Source organism: Lissotriton helveticus, chromosome 3_2, assembly GCF_964261635.1.
Source record: "Lissotriton helveticus chromosome 3_2, aLisHel1.1, whole genome shotgun sequence".
In the NCBI taxonomy this organism is placed as follows: domain Eukaryota; kingdom Metazoa; phylum Chordata; class Amphibia; order Caudata; family Salamandridae; genus Lissotriton; species Lissotriton helveticus.
The window spans coordinates 411,125,563-411,146,845 of record NC_136062.1 but is presented as its reverse complement, the minus strand read 5'-3'; the positions used below and the strand labels follow the sequence as shown (position 1 = coordinate 411,146,845).

Sequence of the window (21,283 nt, the reverse complement as noted above, 5' to 3'; positions counted from 1 at the left end):
CTGCTATTTCAGTACTACCAGTCAAAGGCGAATTATGTGTCCGAAAGAATGGTTCCGCACATGTAGGACATAGTGATTGTACTACTACTGTCGAGTATAGTGACAGTGGGAAATCTATTTTCAAAGCCTCACGTCATTCTTATTTTGTGTGTGGTCAGACCGCATATGTTCGTCTGCCCCTCGATTGGGATGGAACATGTTACATTGCCTTCCTACTGCCACCAGTTTTTCTAGCCCCATCTGATTATCACAGAAACACACATCTAGTACACGTCAGACATAGAAGGGAGATTGAGTCCCCAATTGTCGATCAAACTGAAACTACTCTAGAACAATATCAAGACTTTAATAAAGGTTTCTTCTTCTTTATAGGACCTGTCCAGAATAGTAAGTTAATACGTAGATTAACCAGAACCCTCGAAGCAGTAGTGAATGAGACTACTTCTGCTCTAGGTAACTTAACCGAAGAGCAATCTGCTATGAGATTTGTCGTGCTCCAAAATCGTCTCGTTCTTGACGTCATACTGGCCGATAGAGGAGGAGCATGTAGAGTCATCGGATCTAGTTGCTGCATTTTCATTCCTAATAACGCGCCGTCTGTTTATTCAGCTATAACCAGACTTCATAAAATTGCCCATCAGTTACACCAGAATCCAGGCACCTGGACATGGTCCGGTTGGCTCTGGAGTATTATATCTGCCTGGGGATGGAAAGTATTGTCATTCCTAGGTATTGCAGTAATGATCATATTCAGTTGCTGCCTCTGTATACAATGTGGCCCTGCGATTTGCGGCATTTGCGCTACCTCTTGTATTCCTAGTCCTAAGTCCCGTTCCAAGACAATTCGAGACGAGCAAATGATGCTATATGAAATGATAGATGGTATCATGAATATAGATGTTTCCTGATGGAAACGTAGGGCACAAGGAGGGAATGTGGAAAAGTAAATTTTGCCATGTTATATGTGCCTACGTGTTCCCCATCTTATGTTATATGTGCATGATCGATATGCATGTATTCCCTTCTGATCGATTAAAGATGCAATTACAGTTGTGTCCATCTCTAGTATGCCAGTTTCCAGTCCTCGTGAATACAACGAATATTAGGCCTATGTAAACCTACGTTGCCACGTTTCACAGTGTGCACGTTAATTCATTGAATTATCCCCGTTTCTAGGCCTCAAAAGGGCCCGGACTCAGATTCAGCTCCTGTTTCCTGAACCCTCTCCGAGGAGCGATACAGCCCCCACCTGTATCCCTGACCCTTAGCTTACTTTCTTGCCACGCAGTGCCCGGCTCGGCCTGGCTCTGCCTCCCAGTCTGCCAAGAATATGTTATGTTTCTAGTTATCAGTCCAACCCTCCTTCTCTGCATTCCTAAGCTACTGAATCGCATCAATAGTTTCCGTCATGGTCTAGCCTTTATGTCTCTATGTAAGAGAAATACTGTATTAATATTCATAGAATATTCCTCGCACCCGCAATACATGTAGAATAATGCATGCACCAGTCTTAATGTCTGTTAGCCTTTGCCCTGATAACTTTTGGATTCTATCAACATGTACTCTAAACACTAGATACTAGATATGCCTGGGTACATGTCGCTCTGACCCTCCAGACTTTAGTCTCCTCTTCTAGCGCAGAAGTCATAGCCCCCAGTTCTCCCTAGTAACACGTCATTGTCAGCTTGCGCGCACCACTAGGTTAGAGGTCCCAGCTGCTCAGGTAGCCCCCTCCATGTTTCCGCCCTTTTTATGACATATTCTGTTACGTTTGTATCACATGTCTATGTATACGCCCTGTACACGCCTTCTTGTTGCATCAGTGTTGCCCTTATCTTTCGCGACTGCTACAAACCCCGCCTACTGCTACGCCTACTGTATTGAATATAATGTAATTGTTTTGATATAAATACTGTGAACTGTTATTAAAAGGTACCCCATATGCGCATCATTCCCAGATCCTGCCCCCGGCAGCTGCCGGGCCCTGCCATCCTATTCCCGTACAGGCTGTCCTGTTCCTGTCCTTTATGCTTGATTAAAGCCTGTCAACTCCAGCTACCTCGAATCTTGACTCTTATTTATTGAGCTACCTGTTTATTGATTATAGTCAAAAATAGATCCGGTAATTAATTATTTATTTACCACAAGTTCCTTATGCATACAGTTATACTGGTCAATGAAGTGATTGTCACCTCTGCTGTCTTTTGGTCGCATCGATGGGTCTCTGGCAATGTTCTTAGCTGCAGCTGAGTTCGCCTGGTGATTGATGGCACATAGCACTTCACTTCATCCTCTGCTTCTCCTGGCAGCAGCTCTGGTCCTGCAAAATACAACATTCAGTGATCCTGCTTGATTTGTAGGTCTCGCTAGAGACAGCTTTAATTGTCTGCCAGCTTCATGGTAAACAAGTAATGTTGTTGTAAATGAAAATGTCTTTTACCAACTGTTGATCCCCAGGTGCCTTGGCAGTCACTAAACTGGTTCTCTTGTCACTCACTGCATCAATGCCCAGATCCCAGATGCCCTGACAGGCAAAGAAGCTGTCTCTTTCTCGTCACTCACTGCCATAATGCCCAGGTGCCCTTGCAACTAACTAAAGCGGTCTCTTTCTCGTGCATTATTCCCCAAGTCCCAGGAGTCCTGGCAGTCACTGTAGCTGTCTCTCTCTCTTCCGTAATTGCATAAATCCTTAGTGTGACGAGTGTGAGAGGAACCTGTCATTAGTGCTTGTAAACACAGGGGCCACGCAGGCACAGCGTCACACCTGTCCCGGCACACCCGCGGGTGAGCAGAAGGAAGTGGGCAATGACGGATCCACCAGATCTTGTACTGGCAGGAGGGGCTGTTTGCACTGGACTATACCTGTGCAGGTGTGTAAACAGGAGCCTGAGTTGGGAGGGTGTAGTGAGGGGGAGGAAAAGTACAAGGGTGCAGTGAGAGAGAGAGAGCAGGAGAGACAGAGGCATCGAGGTGGAAAGAGAGAACCCGAGGCAGACAGCAAGAGAAGAATGAAACAGTGACAGGGAAAGACAGCACACACAAGAATTTTCGAGGCAGGAGAAACAAACCTAACCTACAATTTAACAAGCCCTTTATGAGGAATTTTTTCTGCATGATCCAGCTAAAAATATACTGGAGGCGCAGTGTGCTTGCTGCACATGGAAGGCGTGCCTGCTGCCGGCGACACAGCCACAGAGTGATTTATTCAAGTAGGTACCACAGCAGCATCTGGGAGCTAAATCAGAGTTCAGGCAAAGCATGCTTTTCTTGTTTTCAAAAAACTAGCTGAGATTTTTCTAGTTTTCGAGTCAGTATGCTGCTGAGGGCTGGTGCCGCATGAGAAAATAACAAGCAAAAGCGAAAGGAGGAGAGTGCGCCAGCTACTGTCCTGAAACGCCGAAAGAGGAGACGGTATGCGGGTGAACACCGCCTGTCCGTCGAGCACATGGATTGTCTCCCTTAGGCAACAGACCGATGACAATAGAGTCTCCAAAGGTGAAGCAGCGCATGCGCTACGTTCGCTAGCGAGACCTAAAAAGAGCATAAGGAGAAAGGGCTTCCGTGCTGATATGGGCTCCGAGGCCTAATGGTTTTGACAGAGTTTTGATGGCTTCCCTTTTACTTAGCATGATCTTTAGAGCAAGTGAAAGAGGCAGGGGAGATGCTTTGGGGCAGCAGCTTATCCCCTAGTTGGGGCGCTAATGAATGGCATCTATTTAAGACAAAGACCAGCGGCCCGCTCCCCCCAGGGTGGGATGTGGTACATTTGTGGGCAGCTTCCACTCGAGAGAGATGACTAGCAAAGGCAGTGCTGTTCCACATCCTGCACCCCCTTCTTTACACACAAATAAAGGCCCACTTGTAAGTGGCAACATTAAACCTGCTCTAATTAATCCCGACCAAGGCAGCTAGTGGAACACTTTTCAGAGGTAGGGAGTGGTTAATGAAGATTCAGGGCAGCCAGGAGTAAGGTGATAACAAGGTCAGGTTTATACACAAGCTGGGAGTCTCAGGGTACAGGTCAAGTAGCTATGAAGGTAGCCCCAGGGGTGCAGCATCCTTGCTGCTCAGCCCACGCAGTCCAGCTGACACTCACGCATCAGCATCCTAATCACACCACACTCACACTGGCAGAGCACCAGAATACACAACAGTAAAGGACAAAGATGAAGAGCAAAGATGAAGAGACCACATAGGGCTTACAGCGGTTCTTTTCTCTGAGGGTTTCCCCCTCCAGTTCTATACATTCAGCAGCTGTGCTGCTAGTGTGGCCACACCCATGACTGGTGTGTGTCTCTCCTAGTGACCCATGTGCCGTATAACAGGATAACTGCGTCATCACGTTCTTCACAGGCCTCTCCTATACCTCATGCATCTTGAAGAAAAAAGTCTTCTCTTTCAGTGGCAGAAACATGTAAACAAACAACCTCTGTCCCCATTAGGGTTGGGTCGACCTAGAAGTAGTAACGAATACTTTTTTTTGTCTCCCCTGCCAGGTAAGTATTACGAATACTTTTCTTCATTCAGAAAGTTGACAGAAACTACTGTCACCCAACTCTGAAGAGTTTACACACAGCGCTGAATAAAACACCCGGTCTAAGCATTGCCAGCCAATAACTAATAGTACCTCTACATTCATTCGTGAGTTTAGGTACTCAGTCATTCATCCACCATGCACACATCCTGTCACTCTTCCTTCTGCTCGTGGATACTCACTCATTAGCATTTAGTCCTCGACTCACCAGGGCGTTTACTCACTCATCCACGACACCACGAGACCACAAACACACGCATCAGTGTAGAGGCACTCTCAGTCGTAAACCACAGAGATTTGGCTTTGTCAGTGCTTATTTTGTCTCATACTGGGTGCATATATTGTGAATTTGAAAGAGGACAGACTAGGAAGAGTGGAAACGGAATCTTTATTAGTAATCAAATGACGGACCGCTCACAAAAGCCCGCACCTCCGTATTAGCGCAGTTATGTGATTTTACCATCCCACGGTGGTGACGGAACCGCTCCGTCACGCCCCTCGGGTGGGCTGTGCTGGTGACGGAGTGGTTCAGGACGGAGCCTGCGCCGCGCTGATTTCGCGTCTGCGCGGCGCGTTCTAGTGAGCGGGCGGGGCCGTGACGGAACCGCTCCGTCACGTCCCTCGGGTGGGCTGTGCTTGTGACGGAGCGGTTCCGTCACCAGCGTCGGAGGCCGCGCGGCCCCCTCGCCCCTTAGCGCTGCGGTGGAATTGTCGCCGCAGCGAAAGTGTTAAGTTGCAAAATAATATGGCTAATCTTGTGAGATTGTAAGAATGTTGCTGCAGGGACCTTCTCCCGAGTCCAAAACCTAAGGTGTCCTCCCAAATATTTTTTATATTCCTGTGGAAAGCCATACCTACTTCTCTTCTCCCCATCCACCCACCTCCACATCCTTCAAACCATCCCAAAAACGCGCTTTGCCGAGCTAGGACCGTTCTCTTACTCCGTGTGTGTTTACCGCCCCTTTTCTTAGCGGCCCTGCTTGGAAGCCCTGCTCCCTTAAGGCGGTGATAGCTTTGCCCATTACAGTAGGACACTGGGAGTAATAAGGGCTGGTGTTACTCTTTAAAGGAGGGTCTTTAACGGGGAGGAGCCAGCACTGCCCATTAAAAGTGACTCATGCCCCCTGAGATTGACGGGTCATACCAATTGAGCAATGCAGAATAGATCTGTGCATTACAGGAAGCGCTCCCGCTGTGAAGTGCCAGTACTGTTCACTACAGGAAGGAACTCCTGCTGTGACGTGCAAGTACTGTTCATTACAGGAAGCGCTCCCGCTGTGAAGTGCCAGTACTGTTCATTACAGGAAGCACTCCTGCTATGAAGTGCCAAAACTGTTCATTACAGGAAGGAACTCCCACAGTAATATGAAAGCATCGGAAAACATGAGACCTATTTTTATTACCCGTCATTCCGTGTTGAATGAAAGAGTGAAACAAGGAGTGTTCTCAAGTTGGCAGATACTCAATGCAGACACGAATAAGGACAGAATCCCTAAACCCATGTTTGCATATAAGTGAAATAAAAATGTAAAAGACCATGTAGTGCGCTCACAAATGAGTACTAGTAACCAGATCAAACAGATGAGTATCACAGGGCTCACACCTGTAACTGGTAATTATAAATGTACTAAATGCAAATCGTGTGAGTCTGCCATAGAAGCATCAACATTTACCTTTAATGGCCATAAAATTGTACCTACGGACCTTAACAACAGTAGAACTTCTAATATAGTTTATTTGCTGGTCTGTCCATGCAATTTGGGATATGTTGGAGAGACAGGTAGGCCTCTTAACATGAGGCTAACAGAACATAGATCGGCTGTCAGAACGAACAAAACTGCTGCGCCTATAGTCAGCAATTTTTTTTTTCAAGAGTTTTATATAGCGCTGGCTAGACCCGGAGGTATCAGAGCGCTTTACATGTGCATCAGATCATAGTTACAGGTTACATCATAACAAAGGTTACATAGTTCTTAAAGCATGGCCACAGTTACTGGTAAGGTCGATATAAACAATAAGAACAAATACGTAAGGGGAGAAGCAGGCAAGGGGGGGGTTGGAGCAGGGGAAGTAGACAGATAATGAAGGTGGGAAAGACGAGGTTAGGGTGAGAGACACAGCATGGGAAGAGGAGGGGAAGGGTGACTGGTACACAAACCGGTAGATGAGTCAAGGCAAACGTCCAAAGTCCAGTAAGCTGTGATCCCAGGGGAAGTGGCATCACTTCCCTATCTCTGTTGCGAGAGGCTCCCTTTGCGCAGTGGACTCTCTCAGAGAGGTCTCTGAGACTCCAAGACCTACATACTGGATCCTTCCCCAGAAAGGGGAGAGGGAGTGCTTTGGCAAGGGGTGCCATACCATGCCTCAAGTGTGAGTGGCTCCCTTGGCGCAGTAGACTCACTCAGCGGGTTCGCTGAGACTCCAGAGTATAAATATTGGATCTTTCCCCAACAAGGGGAGAAAGAGTGCTTAGTCAAAGGGCACAAAGGACAGGGGGTAGGCAGAGTAGCAGGCAAGGGGAGAGAATTTGGGGGAGGGCGGATAGGAGCTAGGGACGAGACAATGAGGAGAGACGAAAAGAAGTCTGTCTAAAGACCGACTGGGTAGGTGACGATCAAGGAGGGAATCCACGGCCCATCTCCCCTATAGCTAAACTAAGTAGTTCCATCGGGCGTCAGACAAAATAGTTCAGTCTCAATACATTAAGAGAGGAGGGAAGGAGAGACATAAATGGAGGGCGGATGCGGTAGGAGACTGCAGGAGAGACGAAAGGAAGTGCAACAATGTGGTTCAACAATATATAGGAAGAGATCAAACAAGAACACATTATATCAAACAGTCAGCAATACATTAGAGGAGGAGAGAGAGGAGCGAGAAAGCAGTGGGGGGGAGGGGGAAGGGGAAGGGCGGAGGGGTAGCGGACAGGACGGGCCACACAGGCGTACACGGGTAGATGGAGGATCGCCATAAATCAGGAGGAAGAAGAGGGCTGGTCAAATGAACAGGGCTAAGGGAGGGGAGGAGGGAAAGTGAGGTTGGCTAGACCCAAAGGTATCAGAGCACTATACATGAGGATCAACAATGTATCAGACAAGATCAACAATTACACAATACATCAAAAATAATAGGCAATACATTAGGAGAGGAGAGAAAGGAGAGAGAAAAGCATTGGAGGGGGCGTGGAGGTGGGAAAGGCAGGAAAGAGAGAAAAAACAACAAGGAGAGACAAGAGGAAGTCTGTCTAAAGACTGACTGGGTAGGTGACGACCAAGGAGGGAATCCGCGGTCCATCTCCCCGATAGCTAAGCCACGTAGCTCCATCGGGCATCAGACAAAATAGTTCAGTCTCAATACTTGGAGAGAGGGGGGAAGGAGAGACATAATAAAAATAAAATTAAAATAAATGGAGGGAGGATGTGGGAAGAGACGACAGGAGAGATGCAAGGAAGTCTGGCTAAAAACCGACTGGGTAGGTGAAATCCCCGACCTGTCTCCCCTATAGCTTAACTAGGTAGCTCCATCGAGCATCAGAACAAAATAACTAGATCTCAATTGACGAGGGAAAATTCACAGATAGACAGGGTGGGGGCTAGGACAGGTGAGGGCAGAGGTCATTAGCAGGAAAGTGGAGAAGAGTAGAGCGGGGAGGGGTAGCGGACAGGACGGGCCACACAGGCGCACACGGGTAGATGGAGGATCCCCATAAATCAGTAGGAAGAAGAGGGCAGGTCAAATGAACAGGGCTAAGTGAATTACAGTTGCGGGAGTCCAACCAGGGAAATAGGTAGTAGAGCCCCCGGAAAAAGCTGCTAGTTCGGTGTAGGTTTCCATGGATCAGCTTTGAATCAATCTAAAAGTGGGTCCGTTCCTTCTCAGGCGCCCTATAAGATCCAGCCGGCTAGGGGGTCAGCGCAGTCCCACTCCTGTGCACAAGGGCTCCAGCGACGAGTAGTTCTATTCCACGGAGGGCCGCCTCAAGTCCCCCAGGCCGCAACACACAAGAGGATGGGGCCCTAGGCTGGGCGCAGGTCGCTGGGGGCCAAGAACTCAGGAATTACACTTAGAAAAACACTTAGAAAGTCAGCCATTACAGAGAGAAAAGCCATACCCCAGATGATATTAGATGGTATATTCTAGAACGGATACATTCCAAGGTGGGAAAATCTGCTGAAGCCATGCGCAAAATGAGAGAGGTTTATTGGATATTCCAATTGGGCTCTGCCACTAAGGGACTGAATATGGAAATACCCTGGGAGCAGGCCATAAGATTTACCTAAAAAACATTTTGAAATAAGTATCCAGTTTTTGCTAAAGCTAGTCTTTATAAACCATTGGTTCGCAAAAAGTTTGCCCTCCTAGGGAAATCGACATAGTGGAGCCACCGACTTCGTCTTTGTGTGATAGGATTATCATTACAAATATATCTTCATGCCAGTTTATGCAGACTAAATTATATGTTTGTTTGTTATATAGCAGGACATACAATGTAGTTGGATGATATCATAATCTATAGCGTTTACACTTTTTACCCAAAATTTATCTGTAGACTATAAGTCACATATTTGGATTTTATGTTAAATAAGTATTATCATACCCTTACGTTAATATATACTGGCTAATTACATATTTGCCTTAGAAAAAAAAGGGATATGCACAATTTAGCCAGATTATATCGCGCATTGTTGCCGTAAATGGCTCTACCCATGAGAAATTAGAACGTTTGCCTCTGGTTTGCTCTATAACTGGTTATAGTATATCTATTATAGATTCTTATCATTATTATGCCACACTTTAATACGTGTTATGTTTCATCTCTAAGATACTTGTTTTAATAGTCAAACCATATCGGGAGACTCTCCCCTTTTCTTTTGACTTGTCAGTTTCTTCACATATCGATTATACCTTTTCTCATGGTTGGTTCACGATCCATGCACTGCAAAAATGGCCGCCTCTTTGTAACATCTTACAGATCGGTCTGGGTATCATTGAGATTATGTCATCACTAAACGTGGGTACTTTGCAAACTACATTCATGGCTCCTTTCAATACCTTTAAGATAAAACCTTTGGCACACGGTGATGGCGTCATCACGTTATGCGCACGTATCAGGCATGTCATCTCGCAACGCGATTGCCTTGTAAACTACAATCATGGCCTCTTTTTCAATACCTTTAATACTCACCTTCGGCATACAGTGATGACGTCATCATGTTACGCGCACGCATTAGGCCAAGTATTTCCGTGTTTGCGCGTTTCTGAGGTTTGGTTGGCATATCGATTGGTGCATTATCCACACGGGTCGCATGGGCAGCGTCTTTCCTTCTCATGGGACCGGTGAGTTTTCGTTCAGTTTACATGTTGCCTTAATATTTTTCTTCGATACGGGTTGGCCGTTACCATTGGTCATTTCCCCGTGTTTAGACATCTTGCATAGTAACTCGTTTCATTTATTTATTTGTATTTGGAGAGCAGATATCCAGTACATTTGATACAGTAAACACGCGGCCCTCTTATATGATGGGACGAATTTTAGTGTACCAATTTTCTAGCTTATAGGTCCGAATTAGACTATGGACTACTATGCGACACGCAGGAAACCATTTATGATTTTTTAGCAGTGTTAGATTGACGAGGGTGTTGTATGTTTTGGACTCCCTCTCTTTGCACCATAGGAGCAATATACAAGACTGGTGCTATAGCTTTGGCTTTTTGTTTTTATTTATTTATTTATCCCCATTTTTTTCATCTTTTGCCTTATTACAGGCATCATCCTGCTCTCCATTTGAGGTTTTGGCTTCAACCTACGCTCATTTTGCCCAGAATTTCTTTATTATTGAAGTTCATCAGTTATCAATATGAGATCCAAAACAAATAAATAATAGGTAAGTAAAGTGCTGGTTCTGTAATAAACAGCCCATAGTTAGTAATTACTAATAAACAGAAGCATACCTTTTCATATCTTAGTGTTTCCCCTTTTTCTTGTTCTTTTTCCTTCATTAGGTTTTTTTCATCTATGCTTGAATGCATTTTTATCATACATAATACTGTTGCCTCTGAATTTACAAGATTAGAAAACTCAACCATGAAGGTAAATATCAACAAAGTTGTTTCAATTAGCACATGAAGGCCTGTAGAATTGAGAAAGAGTCTTAGGAACTTTTTTGTGTATTTATATCATTATTACAGGTTTTTTATCCTTGAGCAAAAACATAATTGAAACGGTGGATATCAATAATATAGTCCATTGGACTTTTTGTATGATAGTGTTCTGCACACAAGAATTGTTAGGTAAGCTTTCACTTAACCATATAGGTCACCCCAGCCATAATAATCAGGGGCATGATCTTTTTGTTGATCTTGTTTTTAGATCTGATGTATGTACTTGGTTTTTGGGGTCTCTCCTCTTTGAACTATCTCTTAACTAATAAATTGGGTGTGATTGGAAGACCACTATTTGTAGCTGTCCTTTTGTAACCTGAACATTGCGGAGATGGGGAGTGTTTTTATAATATTTCCATTCGGTTAATTATCTAGTGCAGCTTACATCTATATCATAGTAATATGCTTATGTGAAAATAAAAATGTTCCTGTTTTTTAGTATGCCACTGGTAAGATTCACCCTGAGGAAGGTCTAAGACTGAAACGCGTTGGTGACATCGTTGTCTTTCAACCAGTGTTCCTATTTAATTTTGGACATTAACATCTATTCACAACTACATATCCCAGGATTTACTGAATTACCTTTGTTTTTGTCAACAAACAGTTTTCCACCCATTTTTTTCCTTATTTGTTGTTCTCATTGTCTTTTGTGTGGTTACACCGCATCATATTTAGAGATATATTATTCGAAATAATCTTTTCTCACTGATCAATTTTATTGTTGTTTAATCAATTGTACTGTAATTTAGAATTAAAGAAAACTTTTTTGATGGTAACTATAAACCAAAGAAACAAAAAAGAGAAAAAAATATAAGAATAATTAACAAATGTATATTTTTGTACACTATGTTGTCCTGATTAGTTATTTGTCTTGCACACCTATGATACAGTTGTCTGCACTTATGTATTAGTAGCACTTCTGCCCAGTGCATACCTTTTTTCCAATTAAGTTGTTTTCCTTGTTAGTGTATTTATCCTTATTTACAGGGGCCCCTTTGCTTTTTTCCAGAAAAAAAACCTCCCACAGTAAGATACCAGTACTGTTCATTACAAGCAGGAACTCCCGCTGTGTAGTGCCTCTACTGTACACTACAGGAAGGAACTCCCACTATGAAGTGCCAGTACTGTTCATTACAAGAAGGAACTCCCACTGTGCAGTGCCAGTACTGTTCATTACAGGAAACACTCCCGCTGTGAAGTGCTGGTACTGTCCATCACAGGAAGGAACTCTCACTGTGAAGTGTGCCAGCACTGTTTATTAAAGGAAGAAACTCCTGCTGTGAAGTGTGAGTACTGTTCTTTACAGGAAGCACTCCCTCTGTGAAGTGTCAGTACTGTTCATTACAGGAAGAAACTCCTACTGTGAGGTGCCAGGACTATTCACTACAGGAAGGAACTCCCACTGTGAAATGCCATAACTGTTTATTAATGGAAGGAACTCCTGCTCTGACGTGCAAGTACTGTTCATTACAGGAAGCACTCCTGCTATGAAGTGCCAAAACTGTTCATTACAGGAAGGAACTCCCACAGTAAGGTACCAGTACTGTTCATTACAAGAAGGAACCCCGCTGTGAAGTGCCAGCACTGTTCACTACAGGAAGGAACTCCTACTTTGAAGTGCCAGTACTATTCATTACAAGAAGGAACTCCCACTATGAAGAGCCAGTACTGTTCATTACAGGAAACACTCCCGCTGTGTAGTGCTGGTACTGTCCATCACAGGAAGGAACTCCCACTGTGAAGTGCCAGTACTGTTCACTACAGGATGGAACTCCTAATTTGAAGTGCCAGTACTGTGCATTACAAGAAGGAACTCCCACTGTGAAGTGCCAGTGCTGTTCATCACAGGAAGAAACTCCCACTGTGCAGTGCCAGTACTGTTCATTACAGGAAACACTCCAGCTGTGAAGTGCTGGTACTGTCCATCACAGGAAGGAACTCCCACTGTGAAGTGCCAGTACTGTTCATTACAGGAAGCACTCCCACTGTAAATTACTGGTGCTGTTCAATGAAGTAAGACATTGCCACTATGTAGTGCAGATACTGTTCGTTAACAGAAGGCACTCCCAATGTAAAGTACTGGTACTGTTTATTAAAGGAAGATATTCGGATTGTAAAAGTGCTGGTACTGTTCATTGACGACGATGCTGAAATGCCAGAAACCGGTCCCCGGTAGCTTGTCTCCTTTCTGGTGAAGAATTGGCTTGGTAGTTTGGTCTGCCCTGTTCCCATGAGGCACTGGGCCAGGGACAGACTAATTTGCATATAGCCAGGTTCTGAGCTGGGATGGGGCAGTGAGCTAAATAACGGTGATGGATCAAGCCCTGACCTTTGGACTGGGTAAGAGTGGTCTGCTTAATTCAGACACTCTGTTCTTAACCACCCCCTTTTCTGAATCGTTTTTGGCCACTATAGGTGTGGCAGGGTATACTCAGACATGAGTCCCTTGCTCACTGCTCCATCAGGATTCAAGCAAGCCGGGCCGACGAGGCTGAAATGCCAGAAACCGGTCCCCGGTAGCTTGTCTCCTTTCTGGTGAAGAATTGGCTTGGTAGTTTGGTCTGCCCTGTTCCCATGATGCACTGGGCCAGGGACAGACTAATTTGCATATAGCCAGGTTCTGAGCTGGGATGGGGCAGTGAGCTAAATAACGGTGATGGATCAAGCCCTGATCTTTGGACTGGGTAAGAGTGGTCTGCTTAATTCAGACACTCTGTTCATCACCACCCCCTTTTCTGAATCGTTTTTGGCCACTATAGGTGTGGCAGGGTATACTCAGACATGAGTCCCTTGCTCACTGCTCCATCAGGATTCAAGCAAGCCGGGCCGACGAGGCTGAAATGCCAGAAACCGGTCCCCGGTAGGTTGTCTCCTTTCTGGTGAAGAATTGGCTTGGTAGTTTGGTCTGCCCTGTTCCCATGATGCACTGGGCCAGGGACAGACTAATTTGCATATAGCCAGGTTCTGAGCTGGGATGGGGCAGTGAGCTAAATAACGGTGATGGATCAAGCCCTGATCTTTGGACTGGGTAAGAGTGGTCTGCTTAATTCAGACACTCTGTTCATCACCACCCCCTTTTCTGAATCGTTTTTGGCCACTATAGGTGTGGCAGGGTATACTCAGACATGAGTCCCTTGCTCACTGCTCCATCAGGATTCAAGCAAGCCGGGCCGACGAGGCTGAAATGCCAGAAACCAGGCCCCCGGTAGCTTGTCTCCTTTCTGGTGAAGAATTGGCTTGGTAGTTTGGTCTGCCCTGTTCCCATGATGCACTGGGCCAGGGACAGACTAATTTGCATATAGCCAGGTTCTGAGCTGGGATGGGGCAGTGAGCTAAATAACGGTGATGGATCAAGCCCTGATCTTTGGACTGGGTAAGAGTGGTCTGCTTAATTCAGACACTCTGTTCATCACCACCCCCTTTTCTGAATCGTTTTTGGCCACTATAGGTGTGGCAGGGTATACTCAGACATGAGTCCCTTGCTCACTGCTCCATCAGGATTCAAGCAAGCCGGGCCGACGAGGCTGAAATGCCAGAAACCGGTCCCCGGTAGCTTGTCTCCTTTCTGGTGAAGAATTGGCTTGGTAGTTTGGTCTGCCCTGTTCCCATGAAGCACTGGGCCAGGGACAGACTAATTTGCATATAGCCAGGTTCTGAGCTGGGATGGGGCAGTGAGCTAAATAACGGTGATGGATCAAGCCCTGATCTTTGGACTGGGTAAGAGTGGTCTGCTTAATTCAGACACTCTGTTCATCACCACCCCATTTCTGAATCGTTTTTGGCCACTATAGGTGTGGCAGGGTATACTCAGACATGAGTCCCTTGCTCACTGCTCCATCAGGATTCAAGCAAGCCGGGCCGACGAGGCTGAAATGCCAGAAACCGGTCCCCGGTAGCTTGTCTCCTTTCTGGTGAAGAATTGGCTTGGTAGTTTGGTCGGCCCTGTTCCCATGATGCACTGGGCCAGGGACAGACTAATTTGCATATAGCCAGGTTCTGAGCTGGGATGGGGCAGTGAGCTAAATAATGGTGATGGATCAAGCCCTGATCTTTGGACTGGGTAAGAGTGGTCTGCTTAATTCAGACACTCTGTTCATCACCACCCCCTCTTCTGAATCGTTTTTGGCCACTATAGGTGTGGCAGGGTATACTCAGACATGAGTCCCTTGCTCACTGCTCCATCAGGATTCAAGCAAGCCGGGCCGACGAGGCTGAAATGCCAGAAACCGGTCCCCGGTAGCTTGTCTCCTTTCTGGTGAAGAATTGGCTTGGTAGTTTGGTCTGCCCTGTTCCCATGATGCACTGGGCCAGGGACAGACTAATTTGCATATAGCCAGGTTCTGAGTTTGGGATGGGGCAGTGAGCTAAATAACGGTGATGGATCAAGCCCTGATCTTTGGACTGGGTAAGAGTGGTCTGCTTAATTCAGACACTCTGTTCATCACCACCCCCTTTTCTGAATCGTTTTTGGCCACTATAGGTGTGGCAGGGTATACTCAGACATGAGTCCCTTGCTCACTGCTCCATCAGGATTCAAGCAAGCCGGGCCGACGAGGCTGAAATGTCAGAAACCGGTCCCCGGTAGCTTGTCTCCTTTCTGGTGAAGAATTGGCTTGGTAGTTTGGTCTGCCCTGTTCCCATGATGCACTGGGCCAGGGACAGACTAATTTGCATATAGCCAGGTTCTGAGCTGGGATGGGGCAGTGAGCAAAATAACGGTGATGGATCAAGCCCTGATCTTTGGACTGGGTAAGAGTGGTCTGCTTAATTCAGACACTCTGTTCATCACCACCCCCTTTTCTGAATCGTTTTTGGCCACTATAGGTGTGGCAGGGTATACTCAGACATGAGTCCCTTGCTCACTGCTCCATCAGGATTCAAGCAAGCCGGGCCGACGAGGCTGAAATGCCAGTAACCGGTCCCCGGTAGCTTGTCTCCTTTCTGGTGAAGAAGTGGCTTGGTAATTTGGTCTGCCCTGTTCCCATGATGCACTGGGCCAGGGACAGACTAATTTGCATATAGCCAGGTTCTGAGCTGGGATGGGGCAGTGAGCTAAATAACGGTGATGGATCAAGCCCTGATCTTTGGACTGGGTAAGAGTAGTCTGCTTAATTCAGACACTCTGTTCATCACCACCCCCTTTTCTGAATCGTTTTTGGCCACTATAGGTGTGGCAGGGTATACTCAGACATGAGTCCCTTGCTCACTGCTCCATCAGGATTCAAGCAAGCCGGGCCGACGAGGCTGAAATGCCAGAAACCGGTCCCCGGTAGCTTGTCTCCTTTCTGGTGAAGAATTGGCTTGGTAGTTTGGTCTGCCCTGTTCCCATGATGCACTGGGCCAGGGACAGACTAATTTGCATATAGCCAGGTTCTGAGCTGGGATGGGGCAGTGAGCTAAATAACGGTGATGGATCAAGCCCTGATCTTTGGACTGGGTAAGAGTGGTCTGCTTAATTCAGACACTCTGTTCATCACCACCCCCTTTTCTGAATCGTTTTTGGCCACTATAGGTGTGGCAGGGTATACTCAGACATGAGTCCCTTGCTCACTGCTCCATCAGGATTCAAGCAAGCCGGGCCGACGAGGCTGAAATGCCAGAAACCGGTCCCCGGTAGCTTGTCTCCTTTCTGGTGAAGAATTGGCTTGGTAGTTTGGTCTGCCCTGTTCCCATGATGCACTGGGCCAGGGACAGACTAATTTGCATATAGCCAGGTTCTGAGCTGGGATGGGGCAGTGAGCTAAATAACGGTGATGGATCAAGCCCTGATCTTTGGACTGGGTAAGAGTGGTCTGCTTAATTCAGACACTCTGTTCATGACCACCCCCTTTTCTGAATCGTTTTTGGCCACTATAGGTGTAGCAGGGTATACTCAGACATGAGTCCCTTGCTCACTGCTCCATCAGGATTCAAGCAAGCCGGGCCGACGAGGCTGAAATGCCAGAAACCGGTCCCCGGTAGCTTGTCTCCTTTCTGGTGAAGAATTGGCTTGGTAGTTTGGTCTGCCCTGTTCCCATGATGCACTGGGCCAGGGACAGACTAATTTGCATATAGCCAGGTTCTGAGCTGGGATGGGGCCGTGAGCTAAATAACGGTGATGGATCAAGCCCTGATCTTTGGACTGGGTAAGAGTGGTCTGCTTAATTCAGACACTCTGTTCATCACCACCCCCTTTTCTGAATCGTTTTTGGCCACTATAGGTGTGGCAGGGTATACTCAGACATGAGTCCCTTGCTCACTGCTCCATCAGGATTCAAGCAAGCCGGGCCGACGAGGCTGAAATGCCAGAAACCGGTCCCCGGTAGCTTGTCTCCTTTCTGGTGAAGAATTGTCTTGGTAGTTTGGTCTGCCCTGTTCCCATGATGCACTGGGCCAGGGACAGACTAATTTGCATATAGCCAGGTTCTGAGCTGGGATGGGGCAGTGAGCTAAATAACGGTGATGGATCAAGCCCTGATCTTTGGACTGGGTAAGAGTGGTCTGCTTAATTCAGACACTCTGTTCATCACCACCCCCTTTTCTGAATCGTTTTTGGCCACTATAGGTGTGGCAGGGTATACTCAGACATGAGTCCCTTGCTCACTGCTCCATCAGGATTCAAGCAAGCCGGGCCGACGAGGCTGAAATGCCAGAAACCGGTCCCCGGTAGCTTGTCTCCTTTCTGGTGAAGAATTGGCTTGGTAGTTTGGTCTGCCCTGTTCCCATGATGCACTGGGCCAGGGACAGACTAATTTGCATATAGCCAGGTTCTGAGCTGGGATGGGGCAGTGAGCTAAATAACGGTGATGGATCAAGCCCTGATCTTTGGACTGGGTAAGAGTGGTCTGCTTATTTCAGACACTCTGTTCATCACCACCCCCTTTTCTGAATCGTTTTTGGCCACTATAGGTGTGGCAGGGTATACTCAGACATGAGTCCCTTGCTCACTGCTCCATCAGGATTCAAGCAAGCCGGGCCGACGAGGCTGAAATGCCAGAAACCGGTCCCCGGTAGCTTGTCTCCTTTCTGGTGAAGAATTGGCTTGGTAGTTTGGTCTGCCCTGTTCCCATGATGCACTGGGCCAGGGACAGACTAATTTGCATATAGCCAGGTTCTGAGCTGGGATGGGGCAGTGAGCTAAATAACGGTGATGGATCAAGCCCTGATCTTTGGACTGGGTAAGAGTGGTCTGCTTAATTCAGACACTCTGTTCATCACCACCCCCTTTTCTGAATCGTTTTTGGCCACTATAGGTGTGGCAGGGTATACTCAGACATGAGTCCCTTGCTCACTGCTCCATCAGGATTCAAGCAAGCCGGGCCGACGAGGCTGAAATGCCAGAAACCGGTCCCCGGTAGCTTGTCTCCTTTCTGGTGAAGAATTGACTTGGTAGTTTGGTCTGCCCTGTTCCCATGATGCACTGGGCCAGGGACAGACTAATTTGCATATAGCCAGGTTCTGAGCTGGGATGGGGCAGTGAGCTAAATAACGGTGATGGATTAAGCCCTGATCTTTGGACTGGGTAAGAGTGGTCTGCTTAATTCAGACACTCTGTTCATCACCACCCCCTTTTCTGAATCGGTACTGTTCATTGAGGCAGGCTTTCCCACTGTGAAATGCTGTACTCGTAAAGTAAAGCATTCTTACTGAGAAGTGCTATCAGTGTCTATTAAAAAAAAATATTCCACTATGAAGGACCGATACGATTAAAGCAATTCCCACTGTAAAGTGTTGGTACTGCTCATTAAAGGAAGATATTCCCATTGTAGTGTGTTGGTACTATTAAAGCGAGTCATTCATACTAAAAAGTGCTGCCACTGCTGACAAAAGGAAGAACTTAACACTGTGAAGTGCCGGTGCTATGAAAGTTAGTCATCCCCACTGTAAATTGCTGGTACTGCTGTCTAAAGGACGATATTCCCACTGTGGCGTGTGGGTACTATGAAAGTAAGTAATTTCCACTGTAAATTGCTGGTACTGCCTAATAACTGATGATATTTATTATGTTTTTCTTTATTTATTTATTTTATTTATTTATTTTAAGAGTTTTATATAGCGCTGCTAGACCCGGAGGTATCAGAGCGCTTTATATGAGGAATTAAGCATTTAGCATATTACAAACGTTACAAAATTTACATGAAAGATCGTTGCGAGGAAGAGGAAAAACAAGGTTATACAAATACATCTAATGATTAGATTATTACAAAAACAGAAGATATTAAGGAGCAATGGGAGCGAGGGAAAATAGGGGTAAGGGAAAAGAGGGAGAAGGGAAACGTGGGAATGAGTGGGAGCAGGGAGAATGGAACTGACAAAGGCCGGAACAAGACGGCAGGTCAGGATCAGAGGAGAGGGTGAGAAGGAAGATAGGGACAAGAAAAGGGGTTCTGAGAGAGGGAGAGGAGGTCATCGGAGGAAGATATAAAGAGACAGCAGCGAAAGGACGAGGAGTGCAATGCACCAATGTCCGGCTGGGTAGGTGAAAAGTAAACCATTTTCACTGTAAAGTGCTGGTACTGCATATTAAGGTACAATATTCCCACTGTGGAGTGTTGGTACTATTAAAGTAAGTCATTTCCGCTGTAAAGTGCTGGTACTGTATATTAAGATCATGCACAAAAAGGAGCTTCAGAGGAATATAGAACAGGTCGCCCTCCACTCATAATATTATATCAAAAGAAGACCTGATCAAATATAGGACAATCCTTGTGAGCATACCACACGCCATATCTTGGCTCTAATGTTCAGAAACAGCTTTCACATTGCTGTCCACACTGGGTGCTCCTGTCCCAATTATTTAAAAGTTGTTCAGTGTCATTCCCCAGTATAAAACTGAACAGATGCATTTCATAACAAAAGAAATGTGCATATCATAAAAAATTGCGCAAAATTTTGGTAGTGCCTCATGGAACCACCACAATGGAGATGCTGGTAGGTTCTCACCTCTGTGCTCTGGTTCTCATCATTGGCAGCTTCCAAAACCACAAAGGATTAGTGTGAAAAAGTGCATAATTTATTTAAATGTGTGAATAAGGTAAGAAACGCACTAGGAATAACTTCCACGTGCAAATCTATTCTAACGCCTTTCAATTGAAGCAAAAATTCCACTGCCTTTCGCTTCCCCAAACTAAACTAAAACCGAGCTAAACGACCACTGGCAAACCCATCAATTTTAATCACTACCGTGCATCTGCTCAATTTAAAACCAAGACCTACTGTCGCACTCCATCAATTTTTATGGAAGGCCAACACGTTTCATTGCCATTCGACCTTTCCAGCAATTTCTTCAGGGCTAGGGGTCAGTTCTCGCCACACTATCAGTTCAAAAATATACCTGAGGAAATATGACACAGACAACAAATAACACAGTGTTTAGCACAGTGCATGATTAAAAACCACTACACGAAAAGCGTGTTTGTAAATTAATGTGCTGCTCACACATATGATATATTTACCAGGTGGTTGCCCCCACCGTGCATACCGGCAACACCCTGCCATGATGATGTGTATACGTCCACACCACCCGCACGTGTTAGTGCAGTTGTTTTATGTCAACCTGTTGAGAAAATAATTCTTATCGGTAGTGTGTGTCCCCACTTTGTTCCATTCAATAACATCATTCATGCCCCGTTGGTCCACACCTTCCTGATGTATCCAACGTGCCTCCTTGGTGGCCAATCTGCTTTCAATGTCATATGTGTCCCCCATCACTCTTTCCAGTACGACCCATCTGATATCTTTGTGACTATGTTTCTGATCCTGTTTCTAATCGTGTAGTCAGCTTCCCAGCCTTTAGCGTGCTCAGGTGTTCTTGGATTCTTTTCTTAATCTTACGTGATGTCCATCTAATATAGTGCAGCCTGCAGGGGAATGTCAATCTATAAATGACTTCGAAGTGTTGCAATTAGTAAATGTATTCAAAAACAGGTTCTACCACTGGCCAATTGCACACTTTTTGTCACCTCCGTGAGCTCACAAATGGAGCATCCACCACAGGGATGATGTCCCAAAGGGAGCCCCGAATTTTTTACTTTTTGGTTTGGGCGGGTGTGTACCAATTGGTCACACAAGTTACTCGTTCGCAAATATCGGCTGAGGGATCTTGAAGCTGCTTGTACTTAACAAAGACCAATGCTTTCTAATTATCTAGTGGATCTTTGTTAACAAGGGGTCAAACAGGGTAACTACCGGCAGGCAGTCCCCTTTCTCCTTCACATTCCTCTCCAGTAGGGCCGCTCTAGGTGATTTGAGCACCCTTTTCCTGGCTCTTTTAACCACCTTCTTCGGGTAAGCCCAGTTCTCTTATTTTACTGCCAGTTCCGCTGATGTTCAGTAAATTATCCCCAAGTGCTGGTGGATGAAATGATTTATAGTGTAAGAGAGAATTTGTATCTGTGGGTTTTTGAGGGACATTCGTTTGAAGCTGATTCTCCACTACATTTATGTCCAAGTCCAAATAGGTGGCTGTATTCCTACTGATGTTCCATGTACATTTAACGGTACAAAAGGGGGTGGTGATGGACGGAGCATCTGAATCAATCAAACACTCACACCCAGTCAAAAGATCTGGGTTTAATCCATCACCGTTCTTTAGCCCACTCTGCCACCCCA

At 46.0% G+C, this 21,283-nt stretch overlaps 1 protein-coding gene across 1 annotated transcript in view; it reads right to left on the bottom strand.

The window, feature by feature from the left end:
• The window catches only part of IFTAP (intraflagellar transport associated protein), a 299,298-nt gene that overhangs the window by 46,487 nt on the left and 231,528 nt on the right, over window positions 1-21,283 (bottom strand). The window contains exon 6 of the mRNA XM_078684338.1: window positions 2,193-2,320. Coding sequence (XP_078540464.1) covers window positions 2,193-2,320 — 128 coding nt within the window. The remainder of the gene's footprint in view (window positions 1-2,192; window positions 2,321-21,283) is intronic.